At 45.8% G+C, this 17,249-nt stretch overlaps 2 protein-coding genes across 6 annotated transcripts in view; both read right to left on the bottom strand.

Moving 5' to 3' along the window:
- Positions 1 to 2,198, bottom strand: part of LOC137384841 (NACHT, LRR and PYD domains-containing protein 1 homolog) — a 38,202-nt gene extending 36,004 nt beyond the window's left edge. Inside the window, exon 1 of one of the 3 annotated variants that reach the window (XR_010977674.1) lies at positions 2,062 to 2,195. Coding sequence is in view for 2 of the 3 variants with exons in the window: in XM_068059400.1 (XP_067915501.1) it covers positions 2,062 to 2,064 (3 nt within the window). In the remaining variant the exon portion in view is untranslated. Of the gene's footprint in view, positions 1 to 2,061 lie in introns of all 3 variants that reach the window. The other 2 variants (XM_068059400.1, XM_068059399.1) reach the window with 2 other exon arrangements.
- A 3,761-nt stretch (positions 2,199 to 5,959) lies between these two features.
- Positions 5,960 to 17,249, bottom strand: part of LOC137385028 (Ig heavy chain Mem5-like) — a 36,347-nt gene continuing 25,057 nt past the window's right edge. For 2 of the 3 annotated variants that reach the window (XM_068059768.1, XM_068059769.1), the window contains exons 4-6: positions 11,985 to 12,092; positions 9,071 to 9,144; positions 5,960 to 8,029 (exon numbers count right to left, since the gene is read on the bottom strand). In XM_068059768.1, coding sequence (XP_067915869.1) covers positions 7,922 to 8,029; positions 9,071 to 9,144; positions 11,985 to 12,092 — 290 coding nt within the window. In that variant the 3' untranslated portion in view covers positions 5,960 to 7,921. The remainder of the gene's footprint in view (positions 8,030 to 9,070; positions 9,145 to 11,984; positions 12,093 to 17,249) is intronic. The other variant, XM_068059770.1, reaches the window with a different exon arrangement.

Raw genomic sequence — 17,249 nt, 5'->3', positions numbered from 1 at the left:
GAGTGGAAGCAAGTTATCCTAGATCCCGAGGGACCGCCTAAGAAGGAGAAGCCATTGAGAGTGGTGGGAGCCATTGAAGTACTTTTTGAAGTGGAGTTAATGCTGTAATTTCAGAGACGCAGCAGACAATTTACACGCAGCGAAGTCCCACAAACAGCATTGAGATATATGACTAGATCATCTGTTTTAATGATGTTTGTTGACAGATAATTAACAGCCAGAACACCAACAAAAACTTGTATTTATATAGCGCCTCGAACGTAATAAAACGTCCCAAGGGGCTTTCACAGGAACATTTTAAAACAAAATATGACACCAAACCATTCAAGCAGATATTAGGGCGAATGACCAAAATCTTTGTCGAAGAGGTAGGTTTCAGAGATAGTCTTAAAGGAGGAAAGCAAGGTAGAGGGGTTTAGGAAGGGAATTCCAGAACTTAGAGCCTATGCAGCTGAAAGCACGGCCACCAATGGTGCAGCAATTAAAAGCAGGGATGCTCAAGAGGTCAGAATTAGAGCAGCATAGATTTCTCAGAGGTTGTGGAGCTGCAAGATATTACAGACAAAGTGAGAGGCAAGGCCATAGAGGTTCTTGAAAACGAGGATGAGTCTTTTAAAATCCAGACATTAATTAACTGGAAGCCAATGTAGTTCAGTGAGCACAGGGTGCGAGATGAACAGGACTTGGTGCAAATTAGGACACGGACAGCACAGTTTTGGGTGACCTCAAGTTTAGGGAGGGTAGAATGTAGGAGGCCGGCCAAGAGTGCAATGAAATAGCCAAGTCTAGAGGTATCAAAAGCATGGCTAAGGGTTTCGGCAGCAGATGAGCTGAGGCAGGGGTGAAGTCAGGCCATGTTAGCATTGAAAGGGCGGAAATATTAGCTGTTTTAGTGGGCTTAAAAGTGGATAAATCCCCAGGCCCAGATGAGATGTATCCCAGGCGGCTATGTGAGGCAAGAGAGGAGATAGCAGGGGCGTTGACACAAATATTCAAATCCTCTTTGGCCATAGGAGAGGTACCAGAGGACTGGAAGACAGCGAATGTGGTACCATTATTCAAGAAAGGTAGTAGGGATAAACCAGGTAATTATAGAGTAGAGTGCTGAACTGTCAGAGGTTTTTTTTGGACGAGATGTTAAATAAAAGTCCCTTCTGCTAAAGTGGATGTAAGAGATCACATGACACTATTTTGAAGAACAATGAAGATGTTCCCCCTGATATCCTGGCCAATGTTTATTCCTCTATCATCATTACAAAAATATATTATCTGGTCATTGTCAAATTGCCATTTGCACGAGCTTACTGTGCTCAAATTGACTGCCCCATTTCCTACATTACAACAGTGACAAATTTCAAAAAGTACTTCTGTAAAGTTCTTTGCCCTAGAATCGTGAAAGTCACTATATAAATGCAAATCCTTTTTTGCAACACTCTCTCAGTTCTGCACCGGATTGTCAGCCTAGATTAGGAACTGAATCCTCTGGAATGGGGTTTGCAGCCACGTCCTTCTCAAAGGTGATGGTATTTCCCCTGAGCCATGGCTAACACCTACTCACAGCGACATTAACATGGTCAATAAGACAGTTAACCTGTGGTGTCCACTGGTTGCGGAAGGCCTCAAAGATCCAAGTGCAAAACGTGTGATCCCACTCCACAGCATAGAGACAAAACCCTCACCAACCACCACCTCCTCATAGACTCCAAAGACAGTGCAATATGCCCAATGGCAATTGAAAACTGAACTGGGACGAGGGGCCTGTCGGGAGAACCCAATCAAAATGATTACTGGCGCAACAAAAGCACGAACTCAGCGATAAATTGCCCAATCTTATTTTCGGGCGCTAACCCCCGAGAAATAGAAAACGGGTGTGAAAGAGAGCACAGAGAGCCGGGAGAAAGTGGGTGCGGATCCGGGGCCGACTGTTATATTTTTGAGGAAGAGCGAGCAAAAGTGAAACTAACTTGAAACACTCCCAAGACAAATATTCAGCATTAATCCTTGACAAAAAATATAGACAACCAGACAGAAAACTTTACAAATGTTACACATTCACGATACCATGTTACTCTTCCTTTCCTGATTCTGTCATTCGGACAAATTCATATTGTAAACACAACCGTTCAAACTGCGCCATCAACCGCTCACCGACTACTTCCGGTCATTACACCATCACCTGTCTGATGACGTCAGCGAGAGAGCGGCGGGTGCGGGAACACATTCCTCCGCCCGCCCGCCCGCCCGCTGTCTCCCCCGCGCCCGCCTGCCCGCCCGCCCGCCCGCCCGCTGTCTCCCCCGCGCCCGCCTGCCCGCCCGCTGTCTCTATGCTCAGAGCGCACAATTGCAGAATTTAACTTAGGGAGTCTTGGCGCGCTATTTTATCATGGGGCACATGATAATTGAGCCCTTTGCTGTTCTTAGCCAACGTCCACATGTATAGCATAGACCAACCCAGCAGGAAGAAAGTCCCGAGCTGGTGAGCTTCACTTCAGGCAGAGACACCTGAGCTTGGCAATCTTGAAGGTAAAGGAAAACAGAAAAAGAACCTGAAGGAAAATTGGGCATGATGTATTATAACCGAACCCTTTGCACGTCCCCACCCAAGTTGGAATCTTGCTCCCAGGGTTCTGTTCCTTTAAAGAGGCCAACTCGAGCTGAGGTGATCTAAATTAAGCAAACGTCGTTTAGTCATGAGATAAGCTGAAATTATCAATTGTGATTTCGGTAAAGTTTCCATCCAAACTGGCGTCTAGCTAATTCCCTGGGGAGGGAGATGACCTCCTGCTTCCCTTTGGAGATGCACTGGCCTCACAACCAGCTCACAGCAAAAAAGGGGCTGGAGATCGTGAGGTAGAAAATAGAAGAGATATCGAGCTGAGGGAGGGAGGGGGTATCAGGGAAACAGTACAGCAGGGATATAAAGAAAAAGGCAGAAACGAGGCTGAGGTGCAAGACAACCAAAGGCACAGAAAGCTGATGAATAAGTAACATGGATTTTAATTATGCAAACTACCACAGGTATTTGTAGGGAGCAAAATCAAAAACTGGCAACCTTAGGGACATGATGGTGGAATGGGTTAGTCATTGACATGTCATCTATAGGAGCTTGGTTTAAATTAAACATCAACACCAAATGGATTTCAGACTTACTGCAGAATCTCAAAGAGTTTCATTTTGTGTCGAATACTGACTCATTGGCCAGAATTTTGCGCTTACCTGTGGCTCCGGGGCCGATGCGCTCGAAGCGGATCAGGCCCCCGATCCCGCTCCACGTCGCCTGGCCACCGGTATCACGAGCTGATCACCTAATCAGCGGGCCCGCGGCGTAACTCCAAGAAGAAATGGCGCGCGCGGGCGGGAACTTCAGCATCATTGGGGGCGGGGCCACATACGCGGAAGGCTGATTGTAAGCCCTATATAAAGGAGTATTGAAGTTAAACAGAGCAGTGAGTTCTTCATTGGATGTCAAGGCAGATACAAGTGTCATAAGTTCTGGAGATTTCAAAGGCTCCATACCTTGAAACACAGTAAGACTGGGAGATAACAATATGACTGGTAGAGGTGATGGAGGGCAGAAGCAATTGCGTTGCTGCCCGATTCTCTGACGATTCACTGCAGATCCTTCTGCAGGCAGTTGAGAGGAGAGACATTCTATTCAGTTCAGATGGGAGAAGGAGACCCTCCAAAGTGACCAAGAGGGCCTGGCTGGAGGTTGCAGAGGAGGTCAGCAGCCAAGGCGTAGTGAGGCATACGTAGATACAGTGCCGCAAGCGCCTCAATGACCTGCTTCGCTCTGCCCGGGTAAGGGGCATTCCTCATTCTTCTAATCGTTTATGTGCCAAGGGAGGTTTTTTGTGTACTCATGATGCAATGTGGAAGCCCTGCATGATCAATGCTTGGCTGCTGCCTTGAAATGGTACGCATGATGGGCAAGTCTGAGATAAACGCTGATGCTGTGGTGTTAAAATGGTGCCCAGCACTGTCACAGCAGTGAAATGCAACATCAACCCTTTACGCCCCCCCTGCCACCATGCTGCTCGTTGGGGTGGCGTAAAATTCTGGCCAGTGTCTTTAAGTAATTTGACTTCCTGTTCAGTCTGAGTTATCGATAGCGACTACCATCTCTTCAGATGAATTTGTATTGCAGTTAAACAGGCTGTAAAGGAACAGCAAGAATGTATTGCTGTGCGTCATTGGCATATCCATATCGCCGCAGGACAGCAGCTACATCTGTCCAAAATATTGCACAGGATGTAACTGTTGAGGGGATTCGAAGCCAGGCAGGTGATGGTTTCATTTTCTGCTGCTCTTTCCTTTTCCTGAAGAAACATTTCACAATATCTGCTCAGTTGATGATTGGTAAACCCAGAATTAATAAGGATGCAATCAAAATACTTTTTGTTAGAATCTATTTGCTTGGAATTCCATCGGGAGGTAACCAATACCTGCTGGAAGGAGATCCCTAGAAATTATTTTGGAAACGAGAACATTTACTTCAGCCTCAGTGTCCATGTTAAAATCACTGTCTGGTGGATCCCACTTCAACTGATGATTAAATTCATCCAGTTCATCCAGAATGATCAACACATCCTGAGGGTTACACAGAAGTTCTGTTAGGACTGACGACAATGGCTCACTGCTTCTTCAGCAGTTTCCGTAGACTGGTCTTTCCTTCAATCCCATTTAAATTGCAGAATCTGAAAACAATGCTGCACCTGATTGACTTAGTTGAGACGCCGCCCACTCTTGCTGGATGCTAGTCACAGCCCAACTTTTCCCCACTCCTGCATCACCTACCAACAGGGCCCGTTTCAAGGAGCCTTCTGGGGCAAAGACAGCAATTGTGAAGCTTTCACTTCTCTCACAATATAGGAAGCACTTGCCCTCATAATGTCATCTATTATGCTCTACTCATTTGGATAGATGATATTCACAATTCTGGCAAGTGAGCTACAAGAGAGTCAAGGGTTATGTGGGGTCAGACAGGAAGTGGAGTTAAGGCCACAATCAGATCAGCCATGATCATATTGAATGGTGGAACAGGCTTGAGGAGCCGAATGGCCTACCCCTGCTCCTATTCCTTATGTTCTTGTGCTGCTTTTGGACCTCTCATGTGACATCTTGTCAAAGCAATCTGTTGAGTTTTGCAACCTTGATTGGCATCTGGATGAGAATAATGTAATTTCTCAATATGAGTATATGTATTATTACTGTGGATTAACAAAACACAGGAAAAGTAGGAATCAGAAATGGGCACCAGATATTCAGTTAGTTACATATCCAGCTTTTATCCACCTCTACGTTTAAATTCTAAAACATTACAGTTTTTATATATTTATTCTCTGTATTTCATATAGGCTGCGTTTGCTGACAATGCGACCAGTAGGTGGTGCAGTACTGGCACATGCACAAATGCAGCCTCGACAGAAATGTCACTGTCTGCGATGCCGCAGGCAGTTGCCAGTAATAAAACTGGTGCTGCTCAATTTGACAAAAAAATTAATTGAACTCAATCTCCCCTCATCCCTCAATGGATGCGATCACTGTCTCCACCCCCCCCCCCCAACTCTTCCCTGCTTCTTCTTGCACCCGCCTTCTTGCTGCTCCATCCAGCTGTTCCCTCCCATCACTTGCTCCCCACCCAGAGAAGCGGGGGGGGTGGGGGGCGGGGGAAGGTGGGGAGGGAGAGCGAGTGGGAGGCTAGTGGTGAAGACTTGGGAGGGGCGAGCAGATGGGAGCAGGAGAGAACAGTGGGAGGGAGCAGGAAAGATGTGGGAGGGAGTGGGCAACAGAAGCAGCAATCATGAGAGGGAGCAGGGTTCGGTTTGGGGGGTTGGAGATGGCAATCGCAGCCATTGAGGGGTGAGAGGCGTTTGGGTTCAATTCGTTTTTTGTGGCAAATATAGCAGCACCATTTTTATTACTGCCAGCTGCCTTTGTCATTGCAGATAGTGCGGTTTCTGTCAATGAGGCTACATTTGCGCATGTGCCAGTACTGCGCCACCTAGTGGAGCGAGTGGCTGAGGGAGGAAGTGTCAAGGCCTGGAGTGATTGCCAAGGGGGGATTGAGCTCCAGCCTCAAAGTCTCCCATTCAGCCGCTTCCTCCAGCGAAGTGGGGGCTGGATACCCGATGACGCTTTATCACGTATGCGCGAAGATGGACCTGGCCCGAATACGGGATGATGTCATCCTGCTCATGTGCCACTAAGTCCTGGCAAGATGTAGCTGTGCAGATGTGCAGCTTGGTGCACTCTGGTGACGTCAGTGGGCCGGTGCGTTGTCAGGAATCATTTTGAATTTTGTATCGCACCTTTCGTGCCTCAGAAGGTCCCAGATTACTTTACAACCAATGAAATATCCTGCCAAAGTCTGTTACATAATAATTTACATTAAATTTTAGTTGTAGAATTTAAATATTTTTTATATTTGCAAAATAGCTGTATACAAACTGACTAAAATCTAAGCATAAACATTGTGCATGCACATAAACACACACAGTGCACAAATATGCACATCACATACAGAACAGGAAGGCATGCAAGTACACATATATATCAACTACATACATAGTAGGAAAACATAGTTAGACAGAGCAGGTACATACATATTGTGATGGAAGTCACACCTGCCAAATGGAAACATATTAATTTTGTCATATGGGATACTACCTGAAACTTGTTTACCGGACATTGCAAAGAACTTGTTTAAAAAAACAGAACTGAGCGGCTGAAAACCTGGTTGCACATTTGCATTCTGAGAGACATGAATGGAGAAACAGTGGGGGTGCTCCTTGATTCAATTAACAAGATTGGTCTAGACAATAGTGATGATCCAAAGACACCAACAGCTTTTGACTTTGTAAGAGACAAAACTTCACCCCCCCACCGAGTATATCTGTGAGGCTCTGAAATCCAACAAACCTCCCAGAAGTTGTTGTTTCAAACAAAGAAATGGTCACACGACCTACCTGCTGGTAAGACTGGGGGCTTTTTGAATTGTGCCACAGAAAGGAGAAAGACTGCAACTGGATTGGCAGAAGGAAAAGTCCCTCTCTCTCTCTCTCTTTTTCTCTCCAGCAAAGTCCCAGAAAACCCATGGTGGCAGTGTAAACTGCAAGATTACAGACAAAGCATATGGTGCCAGAGAAGCAAGTCTGAAATTGTGCACTGGGCCCCAGCAAGAACTCCAAGACCTCAACTTCAATCAAGAACATTACATCAAAGACAAAAGACAGTACCTGTATTCCATTTATTATTTATTACAAACTCTACTTCAACCCCCCACCCCCCCCACCACCACTGCAATTCTTTCTTCCCTTCTGTATCTATTTATGTGTGTGTGTTTCTCGTATGCATGCGAGCGTGGTTGTGTCACGTATTTTAGTAATTTTAACGAGGTTAGCGTGATAAGGTTAATAAACTTGCATCTTTCTTGTTTAAACCCAAGAAAATCTGTCTGATTGTCTCATTTGCAATTACAATTAGAGTGCAGTGAACAAAGGCTCACTCAGGTGGGAAGCTAAAAAAAATCACTGTTTTAAAAGATAAACCCTGTTACGGCCAAACCAGGAAAGGGGCAAGAGGGGTACCTGAGACCCCTTCCTCACCCTGTCATAACAATATACAGCACAAATGGAAATAGAGCACAAAAACAGCATGTACACATATATAGGCGAGAGACTTGATACAAACAAGTACAATCACACAAACAGAGCACAAAGGCACATATACATTAATGTACAAATATGCCACACAACTATCCGATCAAGTACAAGATAATGTAAATGAGAAAACTATGTGAGAATGATCCCAAAGAAGCATTTGGATGCAGCCGTTTGATCCAAGATTCTTTTCCGGAATGTTCTTGTTTAATTGTAATGATCTGTGTCAGTATTTGCCAGGTGTCCTATCCACCAGCCTTTCAGCAAAGCACTGCACTATAGACAACCTCCTCTTCCTTTTTTCTTACTTTCTGCAAGTTTCCCAATTGCAGTTCTGTGTAGCAGATATTATTCCCATTGCTGTCATCCTGCAAAATGAGAAAGACAAACAAATGTATTGACTTTTTCTGTTCTTGCCTTCCTCAGCCTGCTTTCCCCATCCAATCTGCAACTTTTAAAACCTAAACTTGGCACGGTTTGATTACGACTCATTTCACTTTTTCTCTTTTTTCAACTTCACCTGGATTTCTCAATAAATGAAAAACCGTTTGCGATGAGAGAATTCTTCAACTGAGCCAAGCAGACAATGCAGTGATTTTGATTTGTAAATTTTTTTAATGTTTTGATATATTCACTGTCGCTGGGTCAAAATCCTGGAACTCCCTTCCTAACAGCACTGTGGGTGTACCTACCTCACATGGACTGCAGCAGTTCAAGAAGGCAGCTCACCACTACCTTCGCATGGGCAATTCGGGATTGGCAATAAATGCTGGCCTAGCCAGCGACGCCCACATCCCATGAAAACGAATAAATAAATAAAAACTTAAATTAGTTCCATCAAAATGATCTGAGTTTTGTCTTATTGTACAGCTTCAACTCCAAATTCCTCAGCCATTGCAAGGATCTGTGATTAGAAATGTTCTAGAACACATCTGAATATGATTCATTTGTTTTTACCTACATTATTCTATCATTTTCTAGTTGACTTTTACAGACCATCACAGCACTGTATAACCTCCCTGTGTCAGAACCTGTTGGTAAACAAACCCAAGAGCACCATGTATCCTTTCAGTGTCAGCTCCTGCTGGCAAACCCCTGGTGTCAGTCCCTTCTAGTAACCTGCTGAAACCTCTAGACTTGACTATTGCAATACTTTCCTGGCCAGGCTTCCATCTTCCACCTTTCATAAAGTTGAACTCATTGATAATGTGGCTGCCCATATCCTCTCACACCAGGTCAGTCTGCTTTGCCTGGTGTGGCTTTTACTAAAGGGCTTTTATTAAAGAACTTTGGTTGTTGGCCACCAAAGAATCCTGAATAGGGGCAGGCCAGACACATGCTTTGAACTAGTAACAGATGTTAGGCCGCTGAGTTACATATTCACACTTGAAACATTAATTTACATTTACCATGTTATCTTGCCTACGGTGCAATCTTCGATTACTAGCTTGAGTTCCTTTTCGTTCTTGAGTTCCCTTTTTTTCTATATAAAATAACAAGTGAGAGACAATAATGTATTGTAGTAAAATGTGTTGTAGTGCAGCGACCCACAATGATGTATAATATATTTTATATCATCTGATATTTACTTAATATCATTACTTAAAGTTAGTTACAAACTACAAGAACAAAGGCCAATGTGAGAAGAAAGGAACTGTGCAAACAAATACTTGTGCTTTGTAACAGAATGACTTAAACACAAATGGGAAATACCTTTTGAATTATCAGCTAAGGACCATTGCTAGCCCAATGAACCAATTAACCCTGAAACACTTCAAATTTAATTAAAGTAATATTGAAGTAGGTAACAGGGAATGAGACTTCTGAAAGTCTGAGTTAAACTAAACACCATCGTTGAGATGTGAGATTTGAAACAGAGGCCGGAATTTTATCAAAAGGCAAGTTGCCCCGCCAGTGGGACCAAGGGCAGGACCCAAGCCGTGCAGATAAATGATCGAACCCAAGGCAGCATTTTACCAGCAGCGGCCTCTTAATTGGCCACCGCCAGGATGCCATCCAATTGAGGATGGCAGTCCATCTCTCAGAGCTGCTGGCTCAATCAGTGGATCGGCAGCCATGGCAACGCCGCCGATAGAGATGACCGCTGCTGAGGCTGCAGGAAAAAGAGGGCACTTCCACCTTGAGGTGCCCTCAAAGGCTGACTAAGGTTTTTTCTCACTGTACTGGGGCCAGGCGCATGCCTCGGCGATGGTAGGGATACACCCTCCGGCAGTGGAGCTGTAGGGGCTGCCATTGCCGCGGGGGGGGGGGGGGGGGCGCTCTTCTGTTGCCAATGGAGCGGCTATAAAAGAAGGCCCCTCCCCCAGGGATCCCGCAGTCTCCCCACGCACCAGCGGCCCCTCCCAATACCAGTAAAATGCAGACGGGTGTGGGAAGTGGCTGCTAATTGGCCACCGGCCTCCAGTTGGTGGGCGGCCGCGCTGCTACTGTTGCCATCATTGATAATATCCTGTGCCTCCCAGCTCATCTCCAGATGGCTGGTAAAATCCAGCCCCTAGTATTTTATTAAGAAAGAGCAGTTAATACCTATCCAGGTTAGCAGGTTGTTAATATCAATGAATGGGCTAGGCGAAAGAAGTTAGGCCTGCTGGTGTTTGTGAAAGAAATTATGGAAAAACGGCTTATTAAAAATGTTTACCTTTGGACTCTATTTGGTAGCTCACTTCCTGACCAGCTAGAGAGTTCCTCATCGCTGCAAGCAGCTGGAACATGATGGCAGGGGGATAATGTGAGCAACTGCAATACCGTAAGATGTCGATAATAAAAACAAGAAATGCTGGAAATACTCAGCAGGTCTGGCAGCATCTGTGGAAAGAGAAGCAGAGTTAACATTTCGGGTCAGTGACCCTTGTTCGGAACTCCGTTACCTCTGCTTCTCTTTCCACAGATGCTGCCAGACCTGCTGAGTATTTCCAGCATTTCTTGTTTTTATTTCAGATTTCCAGCATCCGCAGTACTTTGCTTTTATATTACCGTAGGATGTCGTCCCGGTTGTGTTACATGCCTGTGAACTTCAGCAGACTTGCAACTTGCCCAGACAGGGAGCTCCTAAACCACTAGCAGCAGGAGCATCAAAGGGAATGTACATTTTAATCCAGAGAGTTCACCCAATGCAAAGGGGTTACTAAGTGAAGATATTGACCTGGGTTGAAATAGGTGACTGTGAGCGTTATTTAAATATTATTGTGATGGTCATGCTAACCAAGTAAATGAGCTCCTCTTAATATAGGATATTCATTAGTATGCAAAGAAAGGAGCTGATGTCTGTTAGCCATTTGATGTATACTAACTAAAGCACTAAATATATGTGCTGCTAATGAAGACTTTGTGATATGGCATGGTTTTCTCCAAGCCCAAAGTAGGATCACAGCTGGCAGCTGTACTCTTAGGATCAGATATTATAAATTTAATCATGTCATACCTTTGATGTAATGGTGTTTATGCACGGCCAGTATAGACTCCCCTTACATCATGAGAAATTAACTTATTTATAAGTATATTCCTTTCATATCAAGTGAAAATATAATTCTAGTCAGTGAGTATTTTTAACTCTTTGAAGTCTAATATTTAGAGCATTGTCAGGTGATGATGATGACTATTGTATACATAATCTGTAATGTGGTCTATTATTGTTCAAATTGAAAGCAGCTCATGAGCAAATAAATGTAGCTAAACTGGAGAAATGAAATCCATCTCTCAGTCCATCTCACTATCTGATAAATACTGAATATGGAATACAACAAAAAGATTTTTAAAAAGTACTGCAGTCTTTTACATGCCAGGTAGCTACACATTCCTGGATGCTGGATGAATCAGTGCTGAGGCCTCGCACTGGGACATTGCACCCGGCCATGGAAACAGTAATTAGAGGTATTGGCCAGGATTCCCAAAGGGGGAATCAAAAACAGATTCAGGTATTAGATCAATTTATGAAGAGAGTTTATAGACTAAATCTGTTCTTTGGGGAAGAAAACAGTTGAGGAAATGGCACATTCCAAGAAGTTGAACAAGTAAAGAGAATCAATAAGGTGATTGTAGAAAGGTAGTTTGTGCAGAATATGGAGATGTGCTAAGCTAGGGAGATGTATAACTTTGAGCTTTTTATTGGTACTTGAGATAATAACTTATATCAGTAACAGTCAAATCAGTGAAGGTAAACACTTAAGCCTAGAGGGGAGTTGGTAGATACCTGGTTCCGGGGAAGGAGGAGGAAGGATTATGGCTCAGGGTCATTATAAGAGTTTGAAAACAGACTTTGTTCCTCATGGAATGAACTATTAAGTTTGCTGGGAAGCCACTTACCACATGTGCATTTTATGAGAAGGAAGAGCGCAAGAGGAATAATACAAGCTGTTCCGCCACATATGGAAAGTAAAATGAGTAATGGTATCCAGAGATGTCCATCACGATCTGTAAAATATGAATTGCAAAATCACCATATCTATGGATTATGCAGACGGTCCCCAAAACTCAAATTCAGTACATTTCAAATTCGATACATTTCAGCCTTATTATGCAAACAGACTTCTTACAGCAATTATTTCCCAGCTCCATCCTCCTTCCTGTCTCCATCAATGGACTATTAAAGAATGGCTCATCATCCATAGGCCGGAATTTTACGCTCCCCAAATGAGCAGGTTGGTGATGGGGGCGGACATAAAATTGAGTGGGAGGTAGGTGGGGGGGGGTTTTACGCGGGCCAGTGTGGCAAGAAACGGCCCGCCAACCCCAGGCCAATCAAGGCCATTAAATGGCCAATTAACTGGCACTTAAGGACGTCCGCCTGCTGCCATGGGTATTTTACCCTGGCTGGTGGGCAGCTGAGGCCTCAAAAAGCCCACCTGTGCCCCATGGAGAGCTGCCCCCGAAGCCCCATTTGCCCCCAATGCACAACACTCCACTCAGCCCCCTAACTGACCCCCTCTTGCCTCACTGGGGCTCAAACGATTGCCCCTGGTGAGGCCCTAAAAACTGACCTTCGTTCCAGGGCCGCCTTCATCTTCCTTCCAATGGCTGGGTGTAGTTCCAGCAATGGCCACCACTCCCATTGGCGCTGCAGGGACTAAGAGTTGCCGGCCCGATGTTTGGCCGGCAGCTCCATTAGGCAGGACATCCTGCCTCAAGGTGGTAGAAGTCCCACCAAGACCAATTAAGGGCCTGGGCGTGAAAATTCCCGGCATGGCTCCCCAGACCTGGCAGAGCCAGGCTCACCACTGACTTTTTGGCCAGTGGAGGGGGCCTCCCGCCCAACGAAAAATTCCAGCCATAGTTTCTGTATTGTTGTGATGCAATTTTTTTATTGCATCAATGCATGAAGCTCCATATAATTCTTATTTGAATTATCAATCTGAAATTGATCTGACTTTCGGTACTTTGAGGAGTATTTTCACCCTATTTGGACTCTATACAAGTTGTGGTATGATTGTAACTAGTGTGAAGACCTCTGAACTTATTTTTTTTAATTTGAAAAGCTCAAATGCAGTCTGCTGGGTGAGGAACCAAGATTAATCTCAAAGTATTTTCAAAGTAAAAATGTGGTTTTGAAAATCCATGGTGGCGCAATCTAGACAGTTACACTGGGATTTAGCGTGGCATGAATCTCTGCAGTTGATCCTGACGAAGTTTGTAGGGGCAGGGGAAGAGGCCTTAAGTAGCGAGCCTTCATAGGTATGGGGCATTCCCCTTGTTGAACATGAAATACTGGACAGCCAGTGCAGTGGGGTGTATCAAGGAGCTTTAGGAAAGATGATTCTTCTCATCTCTTTCGGAGTCCAGGTGAGCTCCACTTCTGCCAGTTTTGGTTAGGTGTGCTTGGTGAAAACTATGCTGGGACCTGACCCAGGTAGTCCCAGGTCCAGACCTCATCAAGGTGGAAAAGGATCCATCCTCATATGATCCTCATGTCAGACCCTGTGTATCAAGGTTGCAGCCAAGTTTGCATGCTGAACTTACACTGGGTGTTTTCCAGAAGAACCTCTGATTTATGCAACCGTATTTTTTATTTGGTAAGGGCTTACATGGCTGCTTTTATTTATTTTTTGCTTGTAATTGTCAAGTGTCACCACACTTAAAGACTCCATCAGTCCTCTTTACAGAGTTGACATGTCGTACCAGCATTTTTGTTTTATAGTGGATTTTCATTTCCATTTTTATTTCATAAATTTTTCTTTCTAACTGTTTTTCTTATGAATTGTTCTGTTGGTGAGGTCCTAAGCTTTAATATCAAACTTCTATGTAATACGAATACCTTCACGGGGGTGGACTGTTAATTGGCTGGAGGGTGGGTTGAGCGGCCAATTAGTGGCCATGTGGGTGGAAATGGACTGAAGGAGATCAGGCCCGATTTAAACCCACCACGGCAGCCATTACTGTGGCTGTCGTTTTAGAGATTTACTTGCAGTATTATACATGGAGCAGGAACCTGGGAGAGGTTTGCCCTTGCTTTGCTGATGCTGACCTGGAGATCCTCCTCAAGGAAGCGAGGGAGAGGAGGGAGGTCCTCTTTCCAGAGGCAGAGAAGCCTATCCTCCCAAACCAGACCTGGATTGAAGTGATGGAGGTGATGCAGAGGAACTGAGTCTAATGCAGGGAGAGGTTCAATTACCTTATTTGCTGTGACAAGGTGAGAGCAACACCAGACCCTCAGGATAGACCTCTGGGTATTCAACTCCAGCAGACACTCCAGCTGAGGTGCCTTAGGGTGCATGCTGCTCCTGAACATGGGAGAAGTGTGTGCCCGGGGCACTTACTGACTCCTCAGCAAGAGTTATAGTGCTGTTGAGGACTTGCCAACACTGATTAATGCAGCTTCTTAGGAATATGAGCCGTGGATGAGGAATCCATGGAGATCACCAGGGTCACTGACCATGAGCAAGTCAGGGAAAGCAAGATGGGCATCCCTGGTGGAGAGGATGAACAGAAACTGAAATGTGTAGATTAAAGGGGTGCATTCCATTCCACCCCATAGACAGCATGCCGAAGATGAAGCTGCATTGAGAAGCCTCAGCACTGCAGTGTTTATTTAGAGATACAGCACTGAAACAGGCCCTTCGGCCCACCGAATCTGTGCCGACCATCAACCACCCATTTATACTAATCCTACACTAATCCCATATTCCTACCATGTCCCCACCTTCCCTATATTCCCCTACCACCTACCTAAACTAGGGGCAATTTGCAATGGCCAATTTACCTATCAACCTGCAAGTCTTTGGCTGTGGGAGGAAACCGGAGCACCCGGCGAAAACCCACGCGGTCACAGGGAGAACTTGCAAACTCCGCACAGGCAGTACCCAGAATTGAACCTGGGTCGCTGGTGCTGTGAGGCTGCGGTGCTAACCACTGCACCACTGTGCCGCCCATGATTTTCATGATCTCTTCCTGAGTTTCTCACAGGTTCTGATGTCAAAGCACAAAGACTGATTCCAGCACCATCACTGGGCCAGACACTGCCAGAGCAGACCTCAGAGCAAGCACCATCACACCTTATAAGCGCACCCTCCACCAGTTCAGATTTAGTCACCTCAGTTGGTCCTCGCGTGCGCATAGTTAGGGTGGCACTGGGTGATGAACATGTCACCAGTGTGCAGGAAGAGATGATAGAGGCAGAGGCAGGTGTGGGCAATCCTCCCTCAGAGGATTGTCACAACCCTGCTCAGCCTGGCACAGATGCAGGGTCTTGGGAGTCTCAGGAAAAGAGACTCTACTTAAATCAACAGCAAGAGATGTGCTCCCACATGCCAGAGCCCGCTGAGGTAGTACGTGGTCATGGGCTGAGAATGGAGGAGTCCATTCAACTCAGGTGTGCTACCGTGGCTCAGGGCTTTGAGCGCATGAGCTCCTTCATAGAGAGAGTGGCGAACCTCATGGACAGCCTTATGCACTGCACACGGAGTGCATGTAGGAACTGGGCACTGTGTTCAAAGGATAAATGCCACACTATGTAGCCTTGAATGGTCAGTGGTGCTGATGGCGCAGAGATGTTTGGAGGGGATGGCAGTTGAGCCACAGCTGGTGCTCCCCCCAAGCCATCCAGAGCGCCATCCAAGGGCTGAGGCAGTCACTGTGGAGGATGAGGGTGCCGCCCCTCAGGGGCGCCATCATCATCGGCAGCCTCCTTAGGCTCTCTGATGGAGGCAGCATCTGTGCAGCAGGGCCCAGTGAGACTGCCCCTGTAATGACACTGGTGCAGCAGCTTCTGGAGGTGCTCCCACTAGCATCTCCACGACTAGAACAACTGCCATGTGCATCTCAGCCACAGGCAGAGACAAGTGAGCAGGCTGCCTCCACCTCATCCAAGGCCACAAGGGGAGAACCGCTTAGAAGTGGCTGAGAGTGGAGGCCATCGCATCGGGCAGAGCACTGAGTGGGTCACTGGGGTTTCTTTCATTGTAGCAGTGCACTTTTTATCTTTTTGAGCACCATGTAAATATTGACACATGAAGCCAGGCATATGAGCTTTTTATTTATGACGGGACAAAAAAAATGAGGGATGAAGTAGTCCATGCACAGTGACAGCGAAACCTCTGGGCAGATGTGCATCCTTCATTGGTGGTATGAGTTGATCTGTTACAGGCTGCATCTTCAATGCAAGTGTTTGCACAGGCAGTTGATAGTGAGTTCTATACATTGCCGTTCCTCCTGGGTTAGAGGGGCTCAGCTGAAACAAGCCTGAATCAAATGATCCTTGACATTGATTGCACCCTGACAACCCTCGAGCCCAGTGTTGGGCCTGACCACCTGCCTGTGCAACAGGGGCACCTCTGTGTTCTGCACCTCCTCTTCCACCTTCTGCTCCTCTTCTTCCTCCAATGAGCTGTGTTCTTCTAACCCATCACTCTCTTCAAGATCCACACTTCTCTGAAGGGCCATGTTATGGAGAGTGCAGCAGACCCTAGCAGGAGTGTACTGCAGGGCACCGCCTGACTGGTCCAGGCAATGGAACTGCATCTTCAGAGGCTCGATGGCCTGCTCGATGATGGTTCTAGTGAGCAGATGGCTTCAGTTGTAGAACCTCTGTGCCACTGTCTAGGGTTCTCGTAGAGGGGTGAGTAGCCATCTAGAATCCAACCGCATAGTTTGTGTGTGGGGTAGAATGAAGAGCTGCGGCAGCCTGGACTGCCGGAGAATGAAGGAGTCATGGCAGTTGTCAGGAACGTAAGTGCACACACAGGAAGCTCTTGTTGATGGAATGGAGGCACTTCCTGTTGATGAATCTGACCAGCTGGTTTGATTTGACAGAAGGAACACTTTTATATTTAAGCACGGTTGTTTCATTGATTAAGCCAGCTTGGAGAGTCTGAGACAATTCTCCCTGTCCTGGGGTCTTGTCTCTCCATTTCTTGGTGTTATTTACAATAAAAACATGTTTTTTTACAGTCAAAAAATTTCATCTGTTGACTTTTTTAAATTAAAATAAAACCACCCAGTTTGTATATTTGCCTTGGTGGCCACATGGATGCAATCGATGATGCCCTGCACCTGGGGGAATCCAGTGATGGAGGCAAAACCCACTGCCCTGTGTGTCTGTGAGGCCCCGTCTATCTGTAATTGAATGTACTGTCCAGC

This window comes from Heterodontus francisci, chromosome 27 (assembly GCF_036365525.1).
Source record: "Heterodontus francisci isolate sHetFra1 chromosome 27, sHetFra1.hap1, whole genome shotgun sequence".
In the NCBI taxonomy this organism is placed as follows: Eukaryota; Metazoa; Chordata; class Chondrichthyes; order Heterodontiformes; family Heterodontidae; genus Heterodontus; species Heterodontus francisci.
Note: the sequence above shows the minus strand (reverse complement) of the source record. Positions and strands in the feature narration are given on the sequence as shown.